This window comes from Aspergillus heteromorphus (assembly GCF_003184545.1).
Source record: "Aspergillus heteromorphus CBS 117.55 chromosome Unknown BO70scaffold_29, whole genome shotgun sequence".
Lineage (NCBI taxonomy): Eukaryota > Fungi > Ascomycota > Eurotiomycetes > Eurotiales > Aspergillaceae > Aspergillus > Aspergillus heteromorphus.
The window spans coordinates 233,532-261,479 of NW_020290434.1; the positions used below are offsets into that span (position 1 = coordinate 233,532).

The 27,948-nt window shown below is 55.2% G+C and overlaps 7 protein-coding genes across 7 annotated transcripts; 4 read left to right on the forward strand and 3 right to left on the reverse strand.

The window, feature by feature from the left end:
- Positions 1-209: 209 nt before the first annotated feature.
- BO70DRAFT_414865 (WD repeat NOL10/ENP2 family protein) lies at positions 210-2,573 on the forward strand (the record flags this gene model as incomplete). Its single annotated transcript, XM_025547359.1, has 2 exons — positions 210-426; positions 497-2,573. The coding sequence occupies 2 exons, from the start codon at positions 210-212 to the stop codon at positions 2,461-2,463; spliced, it is 2,184 nt and encodes a 727-aa protein (XP_025396081.1). The 3' UTR covers positions 2,464-2,573.
- Positions 2,574-4,079: 1,506 nt separating this feature from the next.
- Positions 4,080-7,220, reverse strand: BO70DRAFT_373744 (putative autophagy protein Atg13; the record flags this gene model as incomplete). The annotated part of the gene is made up of 4 exons (XM_025544930.1): positions 4,080-4,262; positions 4,322-6,721; positions 6,812-6,910; positions 6,984-7,220. 4 exons carry the CDS (start codon positions 7,218-7,220, stop codon positions 4,080-4,082), a joined length of 2,919 nt encoding a protein of 972 aa, XP_025396082.1.
- Positions 7,221-8,568: 1,348 nt separating this feature from the next.
- BO70DRAFT_365288 (uncharacterized protein) lies at positions 8,569-9,315 on the forward strand. The gene has a single exon (XM_025544028.1). The coding sequence runs from the start codon at positions 8,712-8,714 to the stop codon at positions 9,006-9,008; it is 297 nt and encodes a 98-aa protein (XP_025396083.1). The 5' UTR covers positions 8,569-8,711; the 3' UTR covers positions 9,009-9,315.
- A 1,607-nt stretch (positions 9,316-10,922) lies between these two features.
- BO70DRAFT_321559 (BTB domain and ankyrin repeat protein) lies at positions 10,923-16,076 on the forward strand (the record flags this gene model as incomplete). The annotated part of the gene is made up of 3 exons (XM_025540517.1): positions 10,923-14,034; positions 14,090-14,207; positions 14,237-16,076. Coding segments are annotated over 3 exons (5,070 nt in total), but the record flags the coding sequence as incomplete, so codon positions are not given.
- Positions 16,077-17,197: 1,121 nt separating this feature from the next.
- Positions 17,198-19,857, reverse strand: BO70DRAFT_365290 (uncharacterized protein). Its single transcript, XM_025544029.1, has one exon. The coding sequence runs from the start codon at positions 19,613-19,615 to the stop codon at positions 17,633-17,635; it is 1,983 nt and encodes a 660-aa protein (XP_025396085.1). The 5' UTR covers positions 19,616-19,857; the 3' UTR covers positions 17,198-17,632.
- Positions 19,858-20,406: 549 nt separating this feature from the next.
- On the reverse strand, positions 20,407-23,126 carry vps27 (ESCRT-0 subunit protein VPS27). Its single transcript, XM_025544030.1, has 5 exons — positions 22,938-23,126; positions 22,705-22,837; positions 22,366-22,647; positions 21,539-22,307; positions 20,407-21,486 (listed from the first exon to the last, which is right to left on the reverse strand). The coding sequence occupies exons 1-5, from the start codon at positions 23,003-23,005 to the stop codon at positions 20,585-20,587; spliced, it is 2,154 nt and encodes a 717-aa protein (XP_025396086.1). The 5' UTR covers positions 23,006-23,126; the 3' UTR covers positions 20,407-20,584.
- A 422-nt stretch (positions 23,127-23,548) lies between these two features.
- BO70DRAFT_321568 (putative ubiquitin C-terminal hydrolase) lies at positions 23,549-27,365 on the forward strand. The gene is made up of 2 exons (XM_025540518.1): positions 23,549-24,320; positions 24,418-27,365. Exons 1-2 carry the CDS (start codon positions 23,805-23,807, stop codon positions 27,274-27,276), a joined length of 3,375 nt encoding a protein of 1,124 aa, XP_025396087.1. The 5' UTR covers positions 23,549-23,804; the 3' UTR covers positions 27,277-27,365.
- The last annotated feature ends 583 nt before the right edge of the window (positions 27,366-27,948 follow it).

The following is a 27,948-nucleotide window of genomic DNA, read 5'->3' on the forward strand; positions in this document are numbered from 1 at the left end:
CCCAGACTTCCGATGCCATCGAGACCCAACGGAGGTTGGCTCGGCCCGCGCGAGCCAATCACGCCTGATCGCCGCCCGGCGCGTCACGTGGCCGCAGCTATCGCTATCGGGCGAACTTTTTTTTCTTTTCCGCTTGGGAGAGATCTTCTTGCGACGAGCAGCTTCGCTTTCTGCTTCCCCCCCCCCAACCTCCCTCCCCTCGCCTCGCCATGAAGCTCTCCAATCAGTCGGAGGTCCCCGTCTACACCATCTCCGGGTCCAACACCGCCCGCCCCCTCCCGGAGTGGCTTGCCCGTCGCAGAAAGCGCAGTCTGAAGAATGACCCGGAGTATGCCAACCGCATCGAACTGCTCCAGGACTTCGAGTTCGAGGAGGCCAGTCAGTGTGTTCGCGTCAGTGAGGACGGAGAATGGGTCATGAGCACAGGTGAGCCTTGCAACATGCAACGGAAAATCTCTCTCGAGTTTGCGACTTGACTAACCGCGTTTTTCTCCAGGAACCTACAAGCCCCAGATCCATACCCACCACCTGCCCCAGCTGTCTCTCTCCTGGGCCCGCCACACGATAGCCCTGAACACCACCTTCCGTTTACTCTCCTCCGATTACTCCAAGTCTCTCCACCTGCAGTCCGACCGGTCCCTCGAGTTCCACACACCCGGAGGATGTCATTACACCACCCGCCTTCCCAGATACGGGCGTGACCTGATTTACGACAGACAGTCGACTGAAGCCTTGGTCCCGGCCGTTGGCGTGAATTCCGATGGTATGGGAGAAGTTTTCCGTCTCAATCTGGAGATGGGACGTTACATGCGCAGTTTCGAGGTCGATGTTGGTGGTGATGATTTCACTTCGGCCGGTGCTGGGACTCTACAGGGTGGTATCAACACGGGTGCGGTCAACACCGCAGCGATTGCCGAAGAAAGTCACAACCTGCTTGCGTTCGGTACCACACTAGGCACGGTCGAGCTTTGGGATCCCCGCGCCAAGGGCAGAGCCGGAGTCTTGCTACCCCCCACACAGTCCGGCCCTGACGAGTTCCGGAACGAGATCACGGCCTTGGAGTTCCATCGGTCGGGCCTGACCCTCGGAACCGGTTCCTCGAACGGTCTTATCCACCTCTACGATCTCCGGTCCCCAGTACCTCTCCTCAAGAAAGATCAGGGTTATGGGTTCCCTATTCACACCCTCAAGTTCCTTCAGCCCTCGACAGCCACCCGTGAACAGACCATGGATCCCAAGATCCTTTCCTCGGACAAGAAGATTATCAAGATCTGGGATCCCCGTGATGGAACCCCTTGGACGTCTGTTGAGCCGGCTGTTGACATCAACTCCGTGGCATGGTGCCAGGACAGCGGTATGATCCTGACCGCCAACGAAGGTCGCCAGCAGCATTCGTTCTTCATCCCGCAACTCGGACCCGCTCCGAAGTGGTGTTCGTTCCTGGACAACCTGGTGGAAGAGATGGCCGAAGACCCCAACGACCCCAACGCTTTCAGCAGCGGCCAGACCGGCGCTGTTTACGACAATTTCAAGTTCTTGACCCAGCCCCAGCTGCGGAACCTGAACCTGGAACACCTGATTGGCAGAACCAGTCTCCTGCGGCCTTACATGCACGGTTACTTCGTGGCTCAGCAGTTGTACGAGGAGGCCCGTCTGATCACCAACCCGTACATCTGGGAGGAAGAGCGTGCCAAGCGCGTCAAGGAGAAGATCGACAAGGAGCGCGAGAGCAGAATCCGGGGCAAGAAGAAGGCCGCCGTGAAGGTCAACAAGAGGCTGGCCGAGAAGCTGCTGAGCATCGAGGAGAAGAACGAGCGCAAGAACGCCCAGCGCGTGCTCAAGAAGGGAGGAGACGCCGACATGGTCGATGCGCCTGCACCCCCCGCCGCCGAGCCCGGAAAGAACCTCCTGGGCGACAGCCGTTTCGCGAAGCTGTTCGAGGACGAAGACTTCGCCATCGACGAGACGTCCCGCGAGTTCCAACTCGTCAACCCCAGCACCGCCCCGGACACCTCGACGAGAAAGGAGCGCGGCCTCACCGCCGTCGAACAGGAGGCCGTCGACGACGTCCCCGGCTCCAGCTCCGACGACGACGACGACGAATCCGAGCCCGAGCAGCCCCAGCAACAGCAAAGATTCTCCAAGCCCGCATCCTCCGGCAAAATCTCCACGTCCACCTACAAGCGGACCAACCGCCGTCAACCGCGCATGGAAATCTCTTCCTCGAACACTGTCGGCGCTACTCGCGACCGTTCATTTGCCTCGCGCGCTCAGAACATGAACACGCGCCAGAAGCCTCAGCGTCGCAGCGGCGTTGTCGGCGAGAGAGAAGTCACCTTCAACCCGGCCGGCAAGTCACGACAGAACAACAACAGAGGCCCCGCGCCCCCTCCCACCCGCTCAAACAACTTCCGCGACAAGGAGCGGCGAAGCGCTTCCGGCAACGCTTTCCGGAAGATGTGATTGCCATCCGATGGTCATCTTCATGTCCGGTGAGCCCTGAGGACCTTCTCCTTCGCCTATCAGAGCTTCTTCCCGTCCCAAACTCCTCGCAGAGCTTCGATCTCTGTCTCAGCTCCGCCCCGCCACCTCCTACCTGTCGACTCGAGACCCTCGATACGGACTTCTCTCCTGCGCAGCAGCGAAAGTACACGTGTATGTGTGTCTGTTTGTGTGTCTATGTATGCGTGCGATCGCAAGACCTATCTTCTCCACACGCATACCTATCACCCGCTACTTACTACCCACCATGTCCACCCTGCGCCACACGTGCATACGCACACATACGTTAAACCTCCGGATGAGATCCTCGGATATCTCCGGTAGACAAGACAAACACGTTACTTCAGAACCAACGAGATGAGAAAGAGACAGAACCGTCCCCGCTACCTTACCCACCACCCACCTATTTCACCTACCTACACCTACCTACCCACCCTCCCCTGTCTGTCCTAGGGAAACCCATATCCACCGGACGCCCAAACCCAAGGATCACTCTGTGATAAGCGCAGCAGAGCAGAATCATTTTAAAATGAATACCCATGTACATATATACCATTTCTTAAAATTGGAGAGAGAGAGAGCGAAAGAAGGAAGTATGTTATTTTTGGTTGAATCTGTTTCGGCACATTGAGCACGTAGAAAATGTTAGATCTATTCTTGTGAGATTTGAGTTTATGAATTTCTCTTCCAATCTCTTTTTGCTATATCATCTACACAAGGACCTACCTACGATGATGTGTGTCCCGATAGATTATTTACAGTACCATCTCTGGAACCTAAGTAGATAGATAGATACCTTAGCCTGCCGTTTATCACTATCCATCTACAGCTGAGACCATCTAGAAGACTTCCTCTCCAGCTATTATTAGGATGAGGATTAGGATTACCGAAAGCACCGAAGCCTAAACCAATCGATCTACATCCTAAATCCCAAAGAAAGACAAAAGCATGCAATAAATAATATGGGGGATTCCGATTCAACGTAGTCCTGGTAGCTATCGACCTCGACCACAACAGCCACAGCCCAGACCACCGGGGTCGCGTACTCATAACCCGATTACAGATAAAAAAAGGATGCAAGCCAATGGTCCAAGGAACAGAAGGATCAGAAATAAGACAAAAAGGGCGAGAGGGAGGAAGAACGAGACAGATCAATGTCCCGGCCAGTATCGAGCATGAAACCAATGGATACAAGAAAAATCCAAAAGAAAAGACGAAAAAAAAAAATAAAGACAACCCGTTAGACTCCAAAATGCAAAAAAGGGCCGTGGAACGAAATTTTGAACCCAAGAAAAAGAAAAGTAACAAAAAACAATGAAACCGGAGAACAGCTTCCCCATACCATCCTCTATTCGCCGTTCCTGGTTGCGGGATGTCGCATTGCTTGCAGATCAGTCTATAAACATAACCACCCTGACAAAATGGCATAGAAAGATAAAAGGACATAGGGGGAGAGGATGAGATAGAGATATCATAACCATGAAAAGAAATCCAAAAATATGCAAAGGGTGTTAAAATGGAAAATGCAAAGCAGGTAGAAGATAAGATGGTAAGAGGTTAGTTAATGCGTGCCAGCGCTAGGACCAGACATGGAAGCCCGGAAGCCCGCCACCCCGTCTGCCACTGCCGCGTCTCGATCCACTGCCGCTTCCATTCGATTCAGCGCCATGATTGCCATGTCTGCCTTCCTCGAAGCTTCGCCGAGAGGCACCGAAGTCACTCATGGCAAATAAAAGAGGCTCGTCCTCTTCCAGCTGCGACTGTGGGGGTTGTTTCGCCCCGAGCTAGGTCGTCGCCCGGTTCCCCGGCGTTCCTCAACAGCCGAGGTGCCACTGTTACTGCCACTGCCATTGCCATCGCGCTCATTATCACGATCCGCGAGGTAAGAAGGAATGCCGCGTGCGAGGCTACTTGAGCCGGAGCTGAGGGAGTGTGGCCCGCCAGATAGTCCCCGTCCGCGAGGAAGGCTGAAGCGAGGCTGGTATACACGTTGATTGAAGGAAGAAGAGGATGAGGTTGCGGTGGGGCCAGAGATAGATGCCCCCTTGTGAGAGCCCATGTCGCGCGCTGTGGAGCTCGGTGTCAGACTCGGATCTTCCGTCATGGATGGAGCAGATGGCTCCCTCTGCGCTTGATGTATGTCTACTTTTGCCCCTTCAAGATCATGCTGGCGCTGCCGTGCGCTTAGGCTATTGTGAGATCTTTCTTCGGCCCCAAGGCTGATGCTGCGCAGATTGAAGGGGAAAATCTCATCGTCATCGGTTGAAACCGTCTGTCGATGATGTGCAGCGGAGCTGGGTCGACGATAGGTGGGGGGGAAGAGTGACGCCGGTGATGTGGGGATATCAATAGCTGTCACTGTCACAGTGGACGGGCGATGTACCATAGTCGTGCCTTCGCTGGAGTTATCTTCGAGAGAATCATGTTCAACACGGGGATCTCGTTGCTCGTTGTTCCCATAGTCGACGATGCTGTTGGAGCTTAGGCGAGATGGAATAGCGGGGGTGTGGGGAGTATGAGGGGAAATTGGTTTCCCGGGTGAAGAAGCGGTCGAAATTGAGGTCCCGGCCACCATTGGCGGCACCCCCGACAGCTGCTTGCTTGAGGCGTTCGACGAGCGATGCATGAGCAAAGAAGAGGACATCGAGTCCGACAGAGCCGCATTTGAGTCCCTCATTCGCTGAAAACGGGTCAGCGCGGCAGAAGTGGCCGTTGTCCTGCGTGCAGTGGCATCGACTGTCGCAGAGTTGGACGGGTTGAGCAAGTCTTTCCTCAAGTCCAACATCTTTAGGAACTCTGAGATATTCTCATCATCTGCGTGTATAGAATCCGCACTCGTCCCAGTAGCCTCAGCGAGTAATCCAGAGCCAGGCTGGGGGTTGGAAGAGGTTGCACTGGCCTTGCCACTAGAGGTGTCATCCTCTACCTTGATTATGTTGCCAGAAGATGGCCTTCCTCGCCGATGCGTAAATGCGCTGTGGTACCTTGAAATCGAAGATGGCCTAGGAGACGCAGCATCCGGAGACACAGCCGCCGTCTCCGAAGGCCCCGGCAAAGACTTGCGGGCGGAAGCTGCCATAGAAGGCGGTTGCATGGTTTTGGTCTCGAAAAAAGGTGTGCGAGCTGTCGGACCTGAGCGGGGAGAGATGCCCAGTGGTGGATCAACAAGGGATGGCGACGCTGACAGTGGTGGCGCTTTGAAAGGTTGAAAAGAGATCGACGGCCGTCTAGCAACGCTTGGGCTACCTTCACTGGCAAGAACGGCAGCACGACCAACAGGACTAGCCTTCACAGCAGCTAGAGGCTTTCGCGAAGACGAGCCGGGAGGCGAAGGAGACGAAGCGCCGGACTCTCTTGCAGCTCGGAGAGCTGAGATTGGACTTGCGCTGGTCGTGGGACCGACGTGGTGGAAAGTCGACAAACTTCCGTATGCTCGACTGGGGTCTGGATCTTCGACAGTCCTCTTCTGAAGAGGAGCTGATCCGGCTTCGGGATTGGCAGCTTTGATGTTGGATTCTCGGCTCGGAAGTGAAGGGCGGAAGACCTCATCATCAGCCCCCATGAACCGTGAGCTCAAAAGGGCCTCCGAGTCATCCACCCGGAACTCGCAGCTGGTGCGGTACGTCACTTGAACGGAGAATGGACCCGCAGGCGACTCTGTGACCCCAAAGCTGTACGTATCCACGACCTTATTACTGCTGTCAAACAGCGGCGTGGTTAAATGATCCCGCTGGGAAGGGTCCGCATTGGGCTTCCCAGTCAAGATACGGTACTTGATCCGTAGGGCCGGGTGCGTGCGAAGCCTCCCGTTGCGCTTTGCGAATTTCCAGGCAGGCAAGAATTTAGAGTAGGTGAATAACGATCTGAAAAGGATGATGCTCTTCTTATATACCGTGGGCAGGATGGAGCCAAGATCAGCCGGAAATTGGGCAGACATATTCCCCAGTTCAACCCTCCACCGCTCTAAAATAACATCGTCAGTCCTTGACGATAGCGGCCCCCCGGGATGTGGCCCCGACGGCGTGGAAAGAGATTCCGAAACGTCAAATCGCTTCCCTTGCTCATCCAAGGCAACGAGGCTTTGGTTATTGGTAAGCCCTTTCGTATCCAAGTATGTTTCGATGATCAATGGCGGAGGCCGGCTTTCACTTGCGTCGCAGGTTCTCCACGTTCGTAGCTGTTCACGAAGGACGTCGGTGTCTTCGACCTCAACGTTGAACTAAGAGACGTAGAAGGGCAATTAGCATAAATCCACAGACGTGAACAGCAAAATAATCACACGAAGGGCATATGAGTAAATGTGACATACCCAGCGATTCACCCTGGGAGTGTCGGAACCCTTGACGAACGCGGGAGTCAGCTCCACACGGGAATGCAAGATTATCAGCGCCGCTTTGGTATAGTAGTTCTAGGGCGATTAAATATTAGCCCAATAACTCTCCCTGGCAAAGAAAGAGGGTCCCAAGAACGTGATCCCGTACCGATATGATCTGATTGAGCTTGGCAATCGCCTCTTTCGCTGGCTGGGGAGCATGTGTCTGCTCAGGCGACCCCGGCTCTGTGTCTATGCCCAGCCCTCTTCCAGTTTGTACCCTAGGATCGAAAGCTGGGGAGCTCGGGCGGAGATCTTGTTCCCTGCGGTCATCCGAGCGGGCTGTACTCGGCTTGGTTGCAGGCGGTGGCGCCTGCGGCGCCGGCGATCGAGGATGTTGATGCATTATCAGTTCGCAGGAGGGAGGTGGAAGAGATATGAACGCTCCAGGCGAGTCGGCGGACGTCGACAGCACTATCCAGAGCGACTGCGGTGTGTGTATCGGTCGAATCAAGGGAATGGGGAGGTGGCGGTCCCACTGCGGAAGGCCATGCTAACCAGCCCAACAGCCAAAGCAAGTATGATCGAGGAAGATAGGAGGAAAAGACTGGGCGCTAAGTAACAGGCACTGACTGAACAGAAGCGAAAAAGGCCGATTTCATCGTCTGCTGTACTCAGGCAAGCAGGCGTTTGTACATTCGGGGTATGCGGTCTAGACAACCTTGGGGGGGGGCTTCTCCGCATTGAAGATTAGGCGGATCCAGTTGTCCGGGGGGTTTGTGCACGGCGTCCTCACCGAACAAAGGAATTAAGAGTCCATTATGAGGGATGAGCGGGCAGTAATTGGGGAGGGGGTTGGAGGGTCGAGGAGGTGCGAGAGGGTTGGAAAAGAGGCAAAGGAAGAGGGTGAAACGTTAGTGTAGGGAGAGTAGAGGTAGTAGTACTATGTACGAAGTAGTGGTCGTAGGAAGGGAAGGAGGAAGACGAGACAAGACGAGACGAGAGGAGAGGGAGCCTATGTGAGCCACCGGCAAGTCAAGCGTACGGGAACAGAGGGTCTGTGACGCACACCCGGTGACTCGGTGGTCAAGTGCGAGCGGTCAGGCTGACGGCTGGCACAACTGCGATAAGGGGGGAGGAGTAGTGAGCCCGATGGAGGAATGGGCCATGCGATCGATCCTGGATGGATCAGTAAGGGAGGAGGATGAGAGGAAACGCTTCGCCAGGTCGAGTGATTTCCTTTTTCTGGTCCCCAAATGCCAAATGCAGGCTGCAGGACGGTTTATCGCTGACCTCCAGACCTCCAGACCTCCAGGCCTGAACGATGCTCCATCCACTGGCGATTGCAGGCGGAAGGCGGAAGGCGGAAGGCGGTCAAGGCTCCAGCAGGCCGCTGCAGTTCTGTACCGTACCGTCCCAGCCAGGTACGGGAGCTCCGTCGGGACCGTCACGAGCGGTATGCCGTACGGACCAGATACAGAGATAAGGGCTGCTCGGCCGGTGGAGTCCCCAGAAGGCCTCAGGCGGCTCATGAGGTCATAGGCTGGCAGGCCACGGCGGCTGACAACTGGCACGGGGGGTTCTGCCCGCCCGGGTAATTACCCCGTCAGCTGGCTGTACCGTACCGGAAAGAAAAAGGGGCTCTCTCGTGAGCCTAGCCCCCCGATGCGGCCTAGCGTCCCCAGTTACCGCTTGCGCCTGGGCGATCAATCAACTTGCATGATAATCTCAATCCATGACAACATCCTGGCATGCTTTCGACTACTGTCGGAAGCTGGGAACACTGGAACTGGAGCTATTCTAACTTTAGCCATCCACCGGGGTACTTCCCCCAGCCAAAAGTCTCCTCCTCCACCGGCGCATTTTCGACCAGACACGGCCCAGATTCATCTTGCAGATGGGATGGCAGTGTGGCTCCTGGCAACAGAAGACAGACCCGACAGCCTCGAAGTCCCGTCAGCCTGGACCACCCTCCCCCAAAGCTCCTGGGACTGGCTGCCTCATCTGCAGCGGCCTGCTGGTTAGGTGGAGAGCAGACGCCAGTCGCCCGGCCTACAAGGCACAGTGCCTTAGTCCAGTAGCTACACCTTCCAGCTCGAGCCAATCCCACCGCGCCTACTGTACAACACACTACCGGCATGATGCACCGGAACTGCGAGGTGTGCAGCTAGGGCTGCTGGCTAAGACCCCCTAGACAACCTAGACTCGTTCCATCTCCCCCAACTCGGGGGACAGAGGGCTCCCTCGTCTCCAGTCAAAAGCGCTGGGACTCGGCCCGTCGAATGAGACGATGGAACAAGGGAAACCCAATGGCACCGGGACCTGGCTAGTCGTCGCAAGAGAAGAGACTTGGAAGCGGTTGTTTGGCGCCAGTTGGTGCTGCAGCTGTATGCGCTAACCTCGCTAACATTGATGGGCCTGGCAGCGCTCCGTCCTTCGTACCTTTGTCCGGTTCGATCGTCTCGCCCAGATGATAATCCAGGCGCACACCTGCTCTTTTGTCGTATCAGTCGGACCAGAGCACATTCACCCTACGGAGTAACCTAGTAGCCACTACCGGCAAGATCGAGGGCCATCCGGACTTGGATGGAGCAGACCACTAACCTTTGGTGTTCTGCCTTTAACTTGATCATCATCCCTACCACTCTTTTCCCCCTTGGCCCAGCCACGGCGCACCAAGCCATCAACCTAATCAACCTGCTACTGATGTTACTGGCAGCCGAGTCATCGTCTGTTGACTCATCCCGCCGGGTTAATAAATAATAATAACTCACCTATACTCCGCAGAATTGGCTTCCATGACTCTACCACCCCTGCCAGCCACCACACCACCAAGAACCAGTTTATCTTCTGAACTGTCACCCAGTCCCATCCTAGATTAGAATACTAGTGAAACCGTGAAAGGGCAGAAAGGCACTATCTATGGGGCTTGAAGTAGTCCGACGTTACTCTGGATGTGCATGTTTCGATCGTCCCCACCCGGGACAATGCACATATCAACTTATCAAGATGATGCCGTACTGTATGTATAGGTAGGCCATCTGTCTTCCGTGTAACCCGATCCGATGCCTGCACCCACTTAGGACCGGATTCCGGATTCACCACCCACTTCCTACGTGCGGAGGCGAGTCGGAGGCTGCGAGGCCCGTGCTATGACAGCACGTAGGCCCCCTTCTACGGAATGGGGGTGGCGGTGGTGGCCACAAACCCCGGCCGAATCCCATGATGGATATGGTGGCACGGCGGTGATCTGCCTCCCCAGCCCTCTCCGCACGAACCTGGACCGACTGGGATGTCTGCACAGACCTCATAGGACGACTATATCCCGACTCATCGCCTGATTGAGTCTAGCTCCACCTTGTCTGCTCCAGCTGGCTTCGGGGATGTGCATCCAGGCAGCCGGAGGTTTGTTGTCTACGCTATCTACTTTAGATATATATGTAGCAGACTATCTATATCTACGGCTACCTACCAGGCTGCCGTGGTAGTAGATTAGAGCCTCACCCCCCTGATTGCGCACAACCAAGAACGAGAATCCCAGGGAATTTCAGTTCACTCTACGGAGTACATACATACCTTTCCATCGTTCCATGGTCTATCCACTCACTCAGCACCCACGGGTCCGATGAAAGTCATCATCGACATCATCGACCTCATCTCATCATCCGCGTCGGTTTCGCGGTCGCGTCCCGTGCGGTGGACCCTGTCCGACCGCTTTCCTTTCTCTGCCATCCCTTCAGTTGCCACCTAGGTATATGAACAGGATCGGAATGATGGCAGAGTAACTGTAATAAGATTGATAAATGGATAGCTTCCACAGGGTCAGTTTTACCCTGTTGAACAGATATAGTACTCTGTATACACAGTAGGAGGGAGGTATGTGCGTGGATCCCTCCGCGGGGGGGGGAGAATAACCAGTCAGAACGGTTGTTTCGGTCACCCGCCGTGTGGTTCTCGTCTCGTCTCGTCTCGTCTCGTCTCCTCCTCGGTTCTGGTCGGCGCGCCCGCCACCATTGTGCTTACAGCGATGCTCTCTCGACTCCGACTCTGCCTCTGACTCTGACTCCTGCGTTGATCAGAGATTCCGACACACGGCAATTCGGGGCACATGAGTAGCAAGCTCTGGGGATTTTTCTTCTACGATGACGTCGAGAGCTTCCAGCGGCTCCTGGCAACGGCCACCTTTACGGCGGGCAGCCAGCGAGCCGGAACTGGAGGGGCCTCCAACTTCAAGGTCGGAAGCCCCGCCACAGCAGTGACAGTGACAGCCTCCTCCTCTTCCTCCTCCCCCTCCGGCATCGCAACCAGGAGCAAGAAGCTGGCCGGCACCTCCCCAGGCCCTGGAACCCCCGCCCCCGATCGGTTCTCCGGCTTGCGCCCGGGCAAGACCCTCTCCCGAGACGAACTGAACGCCCGCGATCACTACGGCCGAACTCTCCTGCACCATGTGGCCTCGTCCCCGAAACCCTCCGCTATCGACTTCGCTATCGCCCTACTGGAGGTTCCCTCCCTTGATATCTATGCGCAGGACTGGGAGAGCGGGTGGACGGCCCTGCACCGCGCCCTCTATGCGGGGAATGCTACGATCGCGCAGGCGCTGATGGCCCGGGATGTCCGCGATGCGACGGACTTCAGCAAAGTGAGCAGTTCCGGACACCCCAGTGGAGGCTTGATCAAGATCAAGGATCGGGAGGGTTACAGTCCGTTTGACATCTACGGGTCCACGATCGCGTCTCGGGATATCAAGCGTCTTGTCTCCCCTACGACTGGCCAGACTCCTTTGCTTGCAGACCTGGAGAACAGTGACGCTGCGTCGGACTTGTCCTCTCCGGAGGACGATTTCGATGAAGATGGCCGGCTTGGGAGGCATACTTTGAAGCCAAAGACAAATCTGTCCGGCGATGAGGTGTTCACTTTCGGGAGTAACAAGAATCTGAACTTGGGTGTCGGAGATCAAGATGACCGTCAGTTTCCCGAAAGAATCGCTCTCAAGCGACCCGAACATCTCCTTCAGCGTTTCTATCGGGAGTATCAGGAGAGACAGCTGGATGATGATAGGCTTGACGAGCCGAGCCAGTCCATGGATTTGCCGGCTCTCGTGAAGAACAAGCCCATCAAGATTCAGGATATTGTCATGTCAAAACTTCACACGGCCATTCTAACCACCGACCCTGAATCAAACCTGTTTCTGTGTGGGTTCGGTCCCGGTGGTCGTCTGGGTACTGGGGACGAATCAACGCGGTTCAGCTTTGTGTGTATCGAGACAGGGGGCCTCGCAAATCGGAAGGTGGTTTCTGTTGCTCTTGGTCAGGATCATACCCTGGCGATCACGGATCGCGGGGAAATCTTTAGTTGGGGAAGCAACAAATTTGGTCAACTCGGATACAGTCTTCCAAGAAGCAACAACCGGGATGATGTGCCGATCCAGAATGCGCCGCGTCAAATATTCAACCCCTTCAAGAAGGAAGTTATTCTTGGGGCGGCGGCATCTTCGATTCATTCGGTTGTCTTTACCACATCCGGTCTTTACACGTTTGGCAAGAACGAAGGACAGCTTGGGCTTGTCGATTCCGACGCTCGGTCGCTGGAAACACAAACCACGCCCCGGCGTGTCGGAGCATCGCTTTTCAGCGCACCAATACAAAGTGTTTCCGCGATTGATCAGGCGACAGTAGTTCTTCTCCAGAATCACGAGGTCTGGGTATTTTCACAATACGGGTATTCGAAGCTGTCGTTTCCTTTGGATGTCAGCTCGAGATTCATAAAGGACAGTTTCATGGCCACGCGGTATGGTTCGTCTGTGAACCAGATTGTCAAAGTCAAGTCCGGAGGGAATGCCATCTGTGCGCTGTCCAGTTTCGGTGAGGTGTTCATGGTCCAGGTCAATAAAACGGAAAACCCGCCAAGTTCGACGTCGACCACGAATCCATCTAAGACCCGGAATTCGCTGTCCCTACCGACTCGGGTCTGGTCTATCAAGAAAGCATATATGGCCGCTGCAGATGTTGATGTCGGACAGGATGGTTCAGTCATTATCAGCACCGTATCCGGTTCTGCGTGGAGGAAAGAGAAGCGCGGAAAGGCGAAAGATGGTGCGTCGAAAGACTACAAGTTTGCTCGTATACCTGGGCTTTCTCGAGTCATTGGTGTTTGCAGCAATGCCTTTGGGGCGTATGCAGCTGTTCAACGTGACTCAGAAGTGACAAAGGAACAGATCAACATTGACGAGTCAACCCTGTGGAAGGATCTTTTACCGTTATCTCCCTTCAGTCTGCTAGGGGAAGCGATGAGTTCAGTGGACCAAGTTGATGACCGGGTTGCTTCCTTAAACTTGGTGCATGTCTCGGCTATCAAACAAGCTGTCATGTCGTCTTCAGAGATTGAGCCCTACTTTCAAACATCGCAGTCAAAAGCACCAGCTGGCACTGTCTGGCTCATGACAACACTATCTGACATACGGATACCTGTTCACGAGTTCATTTTAACCGGGCGCAGCTCCGTGTTGAGGAAAGCATTCAGAGACTTCCGCCGTGATCTCCAGGGCTCCATTCCTGATGTCATGACCATTCAACATGACGACCAAGGCCAGACACAATTAGTAATACCCGCTGTTGATGTCTTCACTGTTCTGAACATCGCCTTTTTCATGTATACAGACAGCGCCCTCGAAGTCTGGCAACAGTTTAAATACTCGCCGGAAAGTGCTCCAAGATATCGTCAAGTCCGTAACGAGGTGATGCGTGTTGCTAGTCACCTGGGCCTATCAACGTTGGAAAGGGCCGCCAGACTGATGATTGAGCCAACCAGAGCCCTGAAAATTGACATGGAGCGAGCTATCAAAGACCCAACCTTTTTTGATAGTGCGGATGTGATCATCGAGCTGAAGGGCAAAGAAGTGAGGGCTCACAGCCAAGTGATCTGCCAACGCTGCCCGTTTTTCTACGCGTTATTTGTTGGTCGCTCAGGGGGCGAATGGATATCGTCACGCCGTGGTAATCCGGGAGATCTCATTCGTATCGACCTCAAGCACATCGACCGGGGTGTTTTCGATTTCGTTCTTCGGTATATGTATGCAGACACCGAGGTGCAACTATTCGACGAAGTCCGATCGAAGGACATTGAAGATTTTATTGACTTGATCCTCGATGTTGCGTTTGTCGCCAATGAATTGATGATCGACAGATTAGCTCAAGTATGCCAAAAGATGCTTGGAATGTTTGGTAAGCACCCCTGGCCCCTGACACTTGAACAGTAGTGCTAATAATGGCCATTCAGTGAATACACGCAACGTATGCCATCTGCTCAACGCCATTGTGCCGTGCTATGTGACAGAGTTCAAGGATGCTGCGTTGGAATACATATGTTTGAACTTGGAGGACCTGCTGGCAAACAGGTGAGTGTAACTTTGTGCCATGGCTCCAGGAATCCCACTTACACGTATTTCAGGTTACTGGAGGATCTCGATGAGATCTTGCTCGAGGCACTTGATTCTGTGTGCCGCGAGAACCAAATGACCAGCTTCCCTGTTTCGCGAGGGCGCAACTTGGAAGAATACGTCTTGGAGAGATATCCCGAAGTTGTTTCGCTGATAGAGGAGGACAGAAAGCGGAGAATCGATTCTATGAGAATCCGATTCCGCCTTAATCGTACTGATGTGCTTGATGGAAAGCCACGTATAGCGAACAGTGAGAAGGCAGGTATCTCGCCATTAGCGCAGAAGGTCAAGCCCAGCCCGGCGAAAGACAACTTAACACCGGCGACTCGTAGCCCGATGTTGAAATCAAAGCAGTCTAGCGGTGATCTGATGTTTCAAATGGACGACGAATACCTTCTGTCCCCTGGCGATTCCGTGAAAGGGAAGACTCCAGTTCGGGATGCTAAATCCTTTGGTGGAAATGGATATCGGCCATCTCTGGATTCGCCAGTTCTCGGGTCCAGTCTGCCAGACGGGGAATCTTTTGAAGACCGGGGCTATCTGGATGATCAAATGGCCACCCCGCAAGATAGTGTTCCCGAGTCACCGTCCGAATCCCGAGCTGCAGCGCTCTACAGGAACAGGAACGGAAACGGCTCCTTTACACCACCTGACGCGAGTCAGCCATGGAGCTCGTCCGTGATATCATCGTCCAAGAAGAACCTGAAGGATATCATGAGTGAGGCGTCAGGAAAGCGGGTGTCGAACCTGAGCATGAGCATGGGAGCTCGCCGAGAGAACAACAGCAACGCCACATCCAAGCTATCACAGAAGGAGCGCAAGAAGCTCCAACAGCAGCAGATGCAGGACATGTTCGCCGCTCAGCAAAAGGCCAAGGAAGCATCCCAGAATCCCTGGAAGTTGCCTACCCCAAGCAAGTCTGCTCCTCCGGTCAGCATCAATGGACAGGATAGTCCATCTGCAGTGCCCACCAAGTCAGCCTCAAAAACCCCCATGACTCTCCGTCAAACGGTTGCCGGCACGCCACCGCCCGATGCAAAGCCCAAAGCAAGCCCAGCACCAACGCAAGGCCGCAGCCCTTCCATCAGTGTCCAGACACCCCCGAGGTCTTCGGTTTCGGGACCCTCAACCTCCGCAGCACCCCCGACTTCCAACATCTCGTCCACCCCTCAACCTTCCATCCAGTCCATCCGCCACATCCCTCGCCCTGAACCGTACCAAACGAGCTTCCATTCCCCATCTCCAAACTCTCTATCCCTGGCCGCCATCCTGATGCAACAACAAACGGAAAAGAACGAACTGCACGAAGCCGCAACAGCCAAGCACAATCTCGAAGAAATCCAACAGGAGCAAGAGTTCCAGGAATGGTGGGACAAGGAGAGCAGACGTATCCAAGGGCTTCCGGAACCCAGTCCGACTCCCAAACCAACAACCACCACCACAACCAATAATCAAGGAAGAGATGCCCGAAATAACCGCGGACGTGGTAAAGGCCAGGGCCAGGGTCAGAGTCAAGGTCAAAGTCAAGGCCAAGGCCAGCAACGCAAACGACGCGGAAAAGGCAATACCAACGCCACCAATACCGTGGACACACCTACACCCACCCCATCCCCAGCGGCACCACCACCTCCAACAGGTGCATCCTCTTCCTCCTCCCACCCCCCTCCACGAAAAACCTCCTCACACGCGCCCAGAGGCAAACCCACAGCCCCCCGTCCAGACCAGCCGCAACGCCCACCAAACGGGAACCACGTAGACACAACCGGTGGCAGCTCCCGTCACGGTGGCAGTGGTGGTGGTGGTCACAGAGGTGGTGGTAGAGGCGGTGCTCGCGGCGGGGGACGAGGCAATGGCAGCGGCAACGGCAGCGGCAACGGCAGCAAAGATCGCGCACGACAAGGCTAGCCCTTCTTTCTCTTCTTCTTCCTACGTTCTTCGGAGTATATATCTAGACAAACATACATGCACATGCACACCTATCTCTTTCCCGGGTCATGTCTAGTTTGTGACATTCATGGATCTAAAAAACCTTTTTTGTCTACAATACCCCCTCCCCTGCCTACCTTCCCTATCCTTCCACCTCCATATTGTATTTTTTTCTTCTTTTTCTTCTACTTCTTCCTAATCTGTCTTGTATCTTTTAATAATATAGACGGGATAAGATAGAGATGGGATAAATCGGGATGTTGTAGATTCATTTCGGTCCTTTTCGGTTGCTTATGCCTATGTTTATGCTGTGGCTCGACCAAATGACTAACTGGCTGACCACCTGACCACCTGGCTGACCACCTGGCTGACCACCTGGCTGACCACCTGGCTGACAGGCTGATTGACTGATTGACTGACTGACTGACTGGTTGGCCTGAATGGACATTTTCTGGGATTTCCTACATTTTTTTCCTACTTTACTTCAGTTTGTAATACTAGTTACTAGTTAACTTGTTGATAGTACTATATTATATGCCTCCACGGTCTCAACACTGGTACCACTACTGGGTAATAGCACGGAAATATATACATAAATAAATATTTACTCATGTGTTTGAACTGCAATATATGTATCTACTACATATATATCGATCCACCCATCTCACCGACCCAGTAAATGATTTACTTAACAGTATGATGCGCTTATATATCTATCTCTACGGGACTTACATGGTTGTATGGCAGTTTCCATAATGTTGTATCATTGTTAATGTTGGTTATAGATAGTTGTGATGTGATGTGATGTGGTGTGGTGTGGTGTAGTAAAGGTGGGAGAAGGTTGTATTACAGTTGCGAGACAGTTATCTACTGCTATTACTGCTATGTATGACTACTACTATCACTACGGTACGGTAGGTATGGTGCGATTTTCGAAGCCGTTCGTGACAGAGATAAACCCAGAAGTCATGATCAAGTAAGGCAGGTATTATATAGAGAGGTTAGAGGTACCGTAACAGGAATCTACCAGGTCCCCTACTAAACAGTAGCGTATTGCACATTCAACAAGATTCGCACAATGCATTAATTACATTATTAGATAAAGATATCTATAGTCACTCGTAGTCCCGGAGAAAAGAAACCGGACACACAGACGAAGGCTAAAGTAAGGCAGGACGAGACTCATCAATCTGCCACGAGGAGGAAGAAAGGGAGAAAGAGAAACGATCAATTCCGAAGAAAAGAAGAAAAACCAGCCCAGGGTAATATTTCGTTACGGCGCGAACTCGCGCATGGGATAATAAACTCCAAAACAACACTGTACGCTACAGCATGCATGCAGTCCTGAACACCATGGTTGCTAACAGCAAAGACCAAGAGTGAAAATGAACAGAAGTGATTAAACGAGGAATAGATCTGGTGACGTAGGGTAGGAGGATGATGGCGGTGCTGTACAATTAGCCGGCGATGGCCACTTCGCGGCTATCCCAGATGCGACGGATCATCATCTCCGTTTCATTGGGGAGGAGAGGGTCTTCTGGAATTTCCTCGGGAGAGGAATTGCCCTGGGCGGGTTCGTCGGATGTGGAGAGGATGCGATGCGATGGGTGTTGAGATTTGGGTCCCGGGCCTCCATCGGCGGACTCGTTCACAAGGTCATCCGGGTCTTGGAGGTAGTTCTGGGAGGCCGATGTGTGCATTTCTGGTTGCCTTCTGCCGATCAGTTGTCGAGGCTCCGGGCTGGCACTACTCTCTTGCTGCTTTCCGTCTTGCAGGTGTGTCAGCGCCGGAGCCGATTGAATTGGCTTACTGAGTGATGTGTGTCGCCCTGGGCCAGAGCCATCGCCTTTGGTGTTGTTGAGAATGATGTTCAAACGGTTGAAGCTGTCGCGGCTGGGGGTCTGAAACCTTCGTACGACCGTCAGTTCCAGAGCCGTTTTCTCGTACGCTTTCCGGACATGTTTGGATTCGTTGTCATGCACCGTTCCACTGGCCCTGGTAGATCCGTTTACAAGCGTCCTGCCGGTCTCAAACGGCCCCACGCCCGGTCGTGCGTGGGTTGTAGCAATGAAGGAGGGGTCGATCGTAGCTGGAGACACCGCCGCTGGCCCGCCATGCCCATCGGGCGGCGAAGTATTCAGTGCCGCGGTGCGCTGCAACCAGAGCTTCTGCTGGGTGCGAGAATGGGGCTGGGTGCCTGGAGGTCTGGAAGGGGGAGAGGCTCGTGCCTTCCTTGAAGTGGTGCCGCGATTAGGTGATGGCGGCGTCTGAGGGTGATAGTGTGGTAGGAAAGACGACGGAGTGTTCGGATCTGAATCGAAGGCATGGGCCCCAGCTTTGTTATTATTAATGATAAACTTAGAGACGCCTCCCTCGATAGAAGAGGATGTGGCATGTGTCAGGTTTCCAGGAGTGTTCGAAAGCGTGGTTTGTGACGAGGAAAGAGGGCGCCGTGCACCATCATGACCGGAAGCCAGATTGGTTAGGGAGGCGTTGCGAGAAAGGGAATCCACCACAGTGGGCTTCACTGTGGCCGATATGGAAGACATGGCAGGCGGGGCTTTGGCGGAATGGGACAGACTCAACAAACGAGCTGCAATATCGGCGTGTTCGGCGGCACGACCGGACCCGTCGTGTCTCTCCTCGGTATAGGAAGGCTGTTGTGGATCGTGTTCGTGTTCGTCGTCGTCGTCGTCGTCAGAAAGATGGTCGTCACCGAAACTTCTGATGGTCGACTCTGGGAGGCTGGTCGCGCGGGCGAACTGCGGGTAAGAGCGTTTGACGAACGTAAGGGGGTCTACCAGGACGGCAGGGTTCTCAACACTGTCTTTTGACTGAGCGACTGAGCTACGGCGAGTGCTTTCAGGTGACTGAGTGGTATCTTCCCAGTCAGCGTCGTCGTTGTCCGAATCCGCCAATTCAAATCCCACAGTTTTCTTCTTCCCCGAACTGGTGTGAGGGCGGTCGGTGACTAGCGCTTTCTTCCCCAGGACGCCCGAAGGATTCCGTCGGAGAGCCGGACTGGAGTAATTCTTTTTCATTGAACCGGTGCTTTTCTGGGGTTCATCCAACAGCCCATCCCAGCGGACGTGATGCCCACGCGGGCTTGCAGCGGGCGTCGCGGGGGCGGATTTCTTGCGCTGATGCAGGCGAGCGGAACCCTCCGCAACGGTCACGATCTGCTGGCTGGACTGATGCCGCTGTAATTTGTTCAGGTTCTTGCCGAAGGACGGGTTGCGGTGATGGTTGCGACCGCCACCAACGAGATGGGGACGATGCGGCCGGTGGGCGGCTTTCTGGGTGGTGCTGGAGGAGTGGGAGTGAGCCAGATCGCCTTGGGTGGATGAGGAGGTGGTGCGCGTGACGACCGCGTGTGAGGAGACCGCACGGCGGCCCAGCCCCGGGCGCTTAACGGGGGAAGAGGTGTTGGAGGTCGGCATGGCGGCAATCACAGGCAGGGAGGCAGGGAGACGGGGAGACAGGCAGGCTGGCAGGCTGGCAGGCAGGACGAGGCAAGGGCGTCCGAATGGGGCACGGGAAGCAGCTCCGGATCGGGCGACAAGCAGCAGCCGGGACAATGGCGATCGAGGCGATTGGAGGGCTCATGCACTGGCGGGAACCGACTGGGAGAAGCAACCTCGGTGCCACAGCAGGATGGATCTAGACGCTGCAGGAATTATTGACGGGCGGGCGGGCGGGCAAGCCAGCAGAGGAAAGAAAAGCAATGAGAGACAAGGGCAGGCTGAGTCGATGACTCGGCTGCGCGGGGAAGAGGCAATTGGTGGAGGACGAGAGGTGGTTACACCGAGGTCGGAACGAGAGGGGAGAGGCGAGGAGGGAGGAGAGATTGCGGAGGGAACGAAAGGAGAGAAAGATGCCTCTAGGACAACATTGGGATGGCGAGATGGAGCGGAGGTGGGAGGGGGAAGGGGGACGATGGGAAGATGGAAGTGGAAGTGGAAGTAGAAGTAGAAGAAGAGGAGACGCAGGAAGATTTGCGCTGGGGAAAAGCAAAGGGGAGGAGAGGAGAAGAAAGACGCGGGAGAGGCGGCAATACCCGTCATTACACTGCCCGGATACCGAAATTACCGCCGCCGAGTGCTGGAGTCCAGACCCGATCGAGTAGTTGGTTCAGTGGCTGTCCGCGCGTATCTTCGCCACTGCCGATCGGATTTACAGAGTACTACAGTACTACAGTACTACACTACAAGGGAGCCGTGCCATGGAGGGATGTACATTCAATTTCGGGGCCTGCAAACAACCAATCCGTTTGGTATCATGGTGACAAAACAGTAGTATATAAGAAAGAAAGCATAAGAAAGCATTAGGGACGGAAAACCAAGCCATGCTACCCACGAGACTCCTTGCTGTACTAGGCTACGGCCAGGCCAGGCCACATTCCCCGGCCCCTACAGCTCGATCAGGCTTTCTTCCACGGCGGGCCGGGAAGGCGCCGGTTGCTGATACTGCTGAGGGGGCGCCGGCATGCCCACGGGAGATACGTCCCCAACGTGGTGACTGGGGTGGACGGGGGTGCCCTGCGGATAGGGCGGGAAGGAAGGTCCCTGTGGAGGCTGATGTGGGGCATAGAACGATGCGGTGGATGGGTCGGTCGGCTGATGCTGGAGCGCAGGTTGGCCGTTGGGTTGCATCGCCGGAGGTTCCGCCAGATGCATGTAGCCGGGGGCTGGCAACGGCTCCGTGGGGGCGAGGTCCGGTGCGGACGGTTCATATTGTGAGCTGCGCTGCATGACAGGCGAGGTCTGGTAAGGCGTGTCGGATTCGAACTGTCGGGCTTGCTGAACGGGTTTGGTGTCCTGCTCCAGGGGCGGGGGAGCGGTGTAGTATTGTGCGGGGGCGGCAGACCCGGGGTAGGCCGAAGGGTTGCTGGGGTAGGCCAGGCCGGCACTTGAAGGCTGCGGAGACGCAACGGCATGGGTGCTCCCGTTCCAGGGCGCGGTGGGTGGGATGGCCTGGGAGGGATGCGGGTATGCGCCAGGGCTCATAGTGCCAGCGTGTGAGCCGACTCTGTCGTGCGGTTCCCTTTCGGGCTGGGGTTGCGAATAAGGTGTGCTTGAGCTTTGGTAGGTCTCGGCCACCGGGTTGCCGTAATAGTAGCCTTCCGATCCAGTCTTCCCATCAGGCGCGGGAGCAGGCATCGAAGGGTAGATGTTCGGGTATGGCGAACCACCAGGGACCGGGCCATAACCGAGCGAATGTTGCGAGTATGCGCTGGATAGACGTTCCTCGAGCATGCGATCGTAGTATCGGACAACTGTCGACAGTTTGGCATGTAGGTCAAGGAGTGTATCTGAAGCCAGATTAGCTCTCAACGGAAGAACAGGGAGGGAAGAAGGATGTACCGTGCTTGCTCATAGTCTCTCCATAGCTCCGCGCCAGCTTTGGACGAAGGGCGCCGATGCTCTCATACAATTCTTGGATTTGAGGTTCGCGTAGTATAGTCCCCGGGGGCTGGTGTTGTAGCCGATCCACGAGAGCGGCGAAAAGGTGAATGTTCTCGACCTCAACCGGGCTGAGCTCATACGGGTTCTTGGGTAACGGGGTCGCACTGGGGGTCTGATGGGACGAGGTATCTGAGGACGTTGTGTTCTTCAAAGCGGCTGCATGCTTTTGTTTATGTTGTTCCATGTCGCGTAGAGATGCTTCAATCGCAGCTTTCAGGTCCGCGTCCTCATCTTCCTCGATACTGGCTCGAGTGGGTGCCTTGGGAGGCTCCTGGGCCGGTCGGCTTTGGGGGATATAACCAGCTGAGCCCTTATTCTGCGCCTCCTCTAAGCTCATCTGCAATGCCCGACGCAGATCGTCATCAAAGCCACCCTCTGCTCTAGCCCCTCGGGGCTCCATCACGCTGGACTTGGTAATCGAGTTGTTTTTGAATGCGGACCGGTCCGAAAGCCCGGTCGGGGGGAACGGCTTCGAAGTCAACTTGGCGTAGCATCCATCGTCCACTCGAACAGGCTGTAGTATTCCGAGGTGAGGCAAGGGGAGGGTTTTGCTAGAGCACTGCGCATCGAAGACATTTCCGCAATTGCGGCAGTGGTGCTTGCGGTTCATAAAGCTAAAGGGGGTGCGGCAGCGCATGCAAACGTCGGAGTCAATCCACTCAGGAGGCTTGCGCGATTCACTTATTAGCAGGTAAGCAAAGGCATCGCCACAACAGACCACTTACCGCGCTGCTCTCCAACATGCTCCCGCTGATTTGGGTCTTCGGAGGGAAGCGGAAGCCCTCATCCTGCAGGCGTCGATAGGTCTCTCCGACGTAACTCAGGTCCATACGGCCTTGAGCCGCCATGGCCCAGTCCTGTATCAGCTCCAGCATCTTCGACTTCACGTCCGAATTCAACGGAGCCCCTTCGGTCTTGAGGAGCGAGACGAGATTGTCCATGAACTCGCGCGACGCGATTTCTGCCAAGAAATGGGTGCCGCCATTCTTCACGCACGTATCAGTCAACTGAGCAGTAATGCCCCATCAGTATAGATTCCGTCGAAATGGCGTAGAGCAGCCAACCTTCAACGTTGCCAGTTGTATGTTAGGATTCTTGTTCTCTAGTCGGCGTTTCAAGGATCTCATCGCATCCTTGGGCTGTACCCCCTTCGATCGAATCAGGTCGGAAATTTCTAGGTTGAGAGGGATGTCTTCCCTGCGGTTGCTGTTAGCTCCGGGACGGTGAGACTGGCTAACTTCAATCGCTGCCTGACCGCTGGCCGGCAATCTGAAGACGGAGGATTGGAGACACGTACAAAGAAGACCCGGTGGCCCTTTCCACCTGTTCGTCGATGGGCGACGTTGAAGAAAACCACCCCGCCATGTTGACGGTGCGCAACGGATGATCTGAGGACGGGCGGAGCACAGGATCGCGATGACGTTGGGTAGCAGCGAGGGGAGGGGGAGGGAAGGGGGATGGCCCGCGAGGACAGAAAAGAGAGAGGTGGAGAGGAGATGCAGAGGATTGGCTTGCACACCAGGGAGAATACTCTTCAGGAACAGGCCGAGGTGCCGATGCAGAAGAGGAAGGAGAAGTAATAACAAGCTGCAGGCAGATCCATCGATAACGGTTCAGTGATGATGGCGGGAGGTACCAGTCAGTAGGGGAACCATTGGCCGCCCGATGATTCAGCCGCCGGGCCCCAGGCAGCCAGGCAGCCAGGCCCGCTGGGCTTGCTGGGCTTGCTGGGCTTGCTGCCCTGTGGCGTCATAGGCTGCGGGCGGTGAGTATCGAATACGGCGATACCGTGGATTACACGGTTACGATTACCCCAGAATCAATCCAGCTGCCTTGGATTGATTGATTGATTGCATCGTTCGTTCCCACTGGCAGCTCTCTCTCTCCCTCACCCTCTGCCTGTCTCTCTCTTGCGCGCATCTTGTTTCTCGCTATTCGCTCCCCCGGCTGGCCGATCTCGCGGGTGGTATAGCTCCGTTCACGCGTCCTGTCGTTCATGAGCGCTCCGGGCCTCTCTCTCGGCCCTGTGGTCCTCTTCCGTCCGAATCCTTGAGTTTGTCTGTCATCTTCCCCCCTCCGACCGAGCTCCTCGAGAACCCCCCGCCTCCCCTACCCAGCCGTCTTCCAGGTCATGTGGTGAGACCCGCCGCCTGGCTGTGCTAGAATGTCCTCCGATGCAGCGGCTTTACCCTCTCCTCCAGATTTCGCACCCTGGGAAAACACCAGTCTTCGTCCCCAGTCCCTCGGTGGCATGTATTCGGGCGGAAGGCCACCCGCCGGACTAGGATCATATCATGCCAACAACACCACCAACAACTATGGCGCCCCCTCAGGATCACCTCCGGCACCGTTCCCCAATATCAAGGACCTTCAGGATGAAGCGGCAGCTCTGGACATAAGTGAAGATACTTCGGTAGGTCTCCAGTCTCGATGCGCGTGCCAGTGGCCCCGCAGGTCGCTAATCTCGGACTCGATGCAGCTCAGCGTTTTGCTGGAGAGGGGACAGGTGGCCATCGATCAAGCCCGGGCACTCGCCGACAGCGATCAACTGGATAGAGCATATGTGCAATACCTGCGCGCCTCTGAGATCACGATCAATATAATCCCGCATCACCGCGACTATCGTGTTATTGCCAAAGAACGTCCAGGATGGTACAAACGGTTTGCAGATTTGATGATGGTATGCGATTGCTCCTCCACTGCCTACCTGGAGCTTTAAATTGCTCCAGGTATGGTAGCTGGTTTTTATCATGCATCGACTAACCTGAAGCCCGCAGGCTGTGCGAACGAAGCAAGGGACCATGGACGACATCAAGCAACAGATCCTGGAAAGCAATTTGTTGAGCAATGTGCAGCCGGTGGGGCCCCTTCCGTCAAACTCACCCCGACAAACATCACAGGTATCTTCCTCTGGACCGTTTCGAAGTCCTAGCCCAAGAGGCCGCCCGATCGATGCAGGCAACCACTCCATGCGGATGCCGAGCCCGTCACAATACCGCGAAGCGGCAGACACAAACGCCAAGTTCAATCGGCATTCGAGTCCCGCGGGTGACCTACTTGCCCAAAGATTCGCCAAATTAAAAATGTCACCACCTACTTCGACAAATTTAGGCCCAGCAACCAGTGGACCGAATGGCACTGCCTCGGCACCCCCAGCGCGAGATCGCCCTCCCCGGCCATCGTCCTACATGCATCAAGGCGTACCGCAACGACGTCCTCTAGGGCCTCGCAGCATGGGCTCCTCTCATAGCGTGCCAACCCTTCCCCCGAAGGTGCCTCTTAACACATCCCTTCCCCGCGCTCCGGACCCGGCGTACAGCCCGATCTGGACGGTACCATCGCAGGGGCCTTCGAATCCGCCCCGAACCTCTACTGAGATCACTCGTCCCGTCAATCCAAGATACTCCCAGATCGCGACGTCACCTCGCGGCAGTCCTAGCCGCAACGGCTTGGACGAGAATCCTTACAGAGCCCAGACTCCGAACGGGATACACCAGGTCAAAGAAGTCCGAAGCAGTAGTGCCGATCTTCCCCACAACCCTACAATTGGCCCTCAGCAGTTGCTGGACTATATGCGCAAGTACAATATTCTCCTGATTGACGTCCGTCCACGGGACCAGTTTGATAGCGGCCATATCTATGCCTCTTCAATTCTATGTATAGAGCCGGTGGCATTAAAGGAAAACGTGTCAGCCGAGGAGCTCGAGGAGCGCCTAGTGGTTTCGCCCGAGCATGAGCAGTCGCTGTTTGAGAGACGAAACGAGTTTGATATGGTTGTGTACCATGACCAACGGACGGCATCCGTCAGCTATCTTGCGGGGTCACCGGTCGGCACTTCGGCACCCCATCTTCGAGCGTTATATGACACTCTATACGAATTCAACAACTATAAGCCGTTGAAAGATGGACGCCCCCCTGCACTACTGCAGGGCGGACTTGATGCGTGGATTGATCTCGTTGGCCAACAGTCTCTTGCCACGTCCTCCACTGCTGCGGTTTTGGGATCTCTTCAAGTGAAGAGGCCCGTCAGGAAGCCTGGCCGACCGCTGGGGAGAGTCCCAACGGTCGTCAGTGCCAACTCCAGCTTGGAAGTGAGGAAAAGAAGGCTTCGCGAATACAAGCCTTTGAACCCCCAGGAACTCACTGAATGGATGGAAAAGTCGAAGACGGAGGAGATCGACACTGAGACCTACATTGAAGAGGAGCCGCTCGAAGAAGAACCGGAAGGAGAGCAAGAAGCACCTGTTTCCCCGTTCGTGCATACCTACGAAGACTTTCTACGGCGGTTCCCCGAACCGCAGGGGATGCAGCAGTCGATGGTTGCACCGCATGTTCGGCCAGCCGGGACGCCTGCGCCCAACTATGCCACCCCTGTTCCTGTTGCTCCATCACGGCCTCCCCCTGCCGTTCCCCGGCCCAGTTACAGTGGCGTGTCGGACGGCCGGCAAATCCAACCAACCCTCGAGCGACAAAACTCTGCAACGAAGACGGCTCTTTACACGCCCAGCTCGATGCTGAACCGGCGGAAGCTCCCCCGCACGGGCTTGACCAACTTCGGTGTGACCTGCTACATGAACTCGACGCTCCAGTGTCTGAGCGCAACCGTGATGCTGAGCAAGTTCTTCATCGACAATCGGTTCCGGTATTATGTACAAAAGAACTGGAAGGGCTCGCAAGGGGTTATGCCCGGCTTGTATGCAAACCTGATCAGGTCCCTTTGGAAAAACGACGTGGAGGTGATCATGCCGACGTCCTTTCGCAACTTCTGCGGTCGGCTGAACCAGGAGTGGGCCATTGATCGCCAGCAGGACTCGAAGGAGTTCTTCGACTTTGTCGTCGATTGTCTGCATGAAGATCTCAACGTCAACTGGCAGAGGACGCCACTTCGGCCGTTGACGTTCGAAGAGGAGATGCAGCGGGAGAGAATGCCCGTCCCCAAGGTCTCCCGGATCGAGTGGGATCGGTACTGCCATCGAGAGGAATCCTTCATCTCCTCGCTTTTCGCGGGCCAACACGCGAGCCGTCTTCGTTGCACCACCTGTCAGCGGACATCGACTACATACGAGGCGTTCTATAGCATCAGCGTCGAGATCCCGCCCACCGGGACGGGGGACATCTACCAGTGCCTGCGCAGCTACTGCCAAGAGGAGATGCTGAGTGGTGACGAGGTGTGGAAGTGTCCTTACTGCAAATGCGAGCGGGTCGCGACCAAGCAGATCATCATCACGCGGGCTCCGCAGATCCTGGTTGTCCACTTTAAGCGGTTCTCCGCGTCAAAGACGCAGACCGCGCGCAAGATCCACACACCGATTGACTTCCCTTTGCATGGGCTCCGGATGGATGACTTTGTGTTCGCCTCGCAGACGCCGGGCCAGCCCAACGGAGTGCTGCAAGACCCGGTGGCCGCCACGGTGCCCCCTTTCACGTACGATGCGTACGGGGTGCTCCGGCACATCGGGTCGTCGATGGGCAGCGGGCATTACATCTCGCTGGTGCGGGATGCGCAGCGGCAATGCTGGCGACGATTCGATGACGAGCGGGCGCTGGACTTCAACCCGCGCGACCTGCGGCCCAAAGACCGGCTGCAGAACGAGCAGGCCTACATTGTATTCTACGAGCGGGTTCCCGCGAAATGAGGGGGGGATGGGGGTGCATTTTATATCTTCTCCTAACTCCGCTCGGGTCTCACGAGACGCAAGGACAGATAGATGCATGGTGGTGTCGTGTTCCCTTTTTTTTTTTTTTTTTTTTTTTTTTTCTCTTCCTCTCTCAGTTTTGGTCCCGCGACGAGACGACGATACGCGCTGCATGACGGATGATTTTAGCATATAACGAACTATACCTTTTTGTTTGAGTGTCTTTTTTTTCTTGCCCTGTTTTCTAGATATGTCCCTTTACGTTTTCCAGCCTTCGTCGCATCTTCTTCCCCCTTCAATCTTCAGATGATGAGCCAGCCCTTCAGCGGAATTGACGTTCATTCAGCCCCAGCCCGCGACCGACGACGACGATGATGATGATGAGGATGTATAGATAGATAGAGTGGACTTCTTCAGCATGATACCTCATCATATACCCTACTCATTAGAGTCTAGACCCGTAACCAGAATATATTATCACTCCGGACGGAAAGCGGGGAAACCCAACGTCCGCCTGCAAGCAGAAGTAATACTAGGCAAGTAAGTAGGTAGGGAGATAGTAACTAGTAATCCCGAGCGCGCTACCCGCAGATGATCTTCCCCGAGGTTAAGCAACGGCTACGGTTATGCCGTGTCGAAAGGGCGGAATTACGGGAATGGGAGCCGGATTGT

Excerpts from the sequence above, each read along its gene's own strand:
- BO70DRAFT_365288 (XM_025544028.1), top strand. The coding sequence starts at position 8,712 with ATGGGATGGCAGTGTGGCTCCTGGCAACAGAAGACAGACCCGACAGCC.
- BO70DRAFT_365290 (XM_025544029.1), bottom strand. The coding sequence starts at position 19,615 with ATGCCGACCTCCAACACCTCTTCCCCCGTTAAGCGCCCGGGGCTGGGC.
- vps27 (XM_025544030.1), bottom strand. The coding sequence starts at position 23,005 with ATGGCGGGGTGGTTTTCTTCAACGTCGCCCATCGACGAACAGGTGGAA. Across the intron at positions 22,648-22,704 it reads TACAACTGGCAACGTTGAAG|TTGACTGATACGTGCGTGAA; the intron begins GTTGGCTGCTCT and ends ATTACTGCTCAG. Across the intron at positions 21,487-21,538 it reads AGAGACTATGAGCAAGCACG|ATACACTCCTTGACCTACAT; the intron begins GTACATCCTTCT and ends ATCTGGCTTCAG.
- BO70DRAFT_321568 (XM_025540518.1), top strand. The coding sequence starts at position 23,805 with ATGTCCTCCGATGCAGCGGCTTTACCCTCTCCTCCAGATTTCGCACCC. Across the intron at positions 24,321-24,417 it reads GGTTTGCAGATTTGATGATG|GCTGTGCGAACGAAGCAAGG; the intron begins GTATGCGATTGC and ends TGAAGCCCGCAG.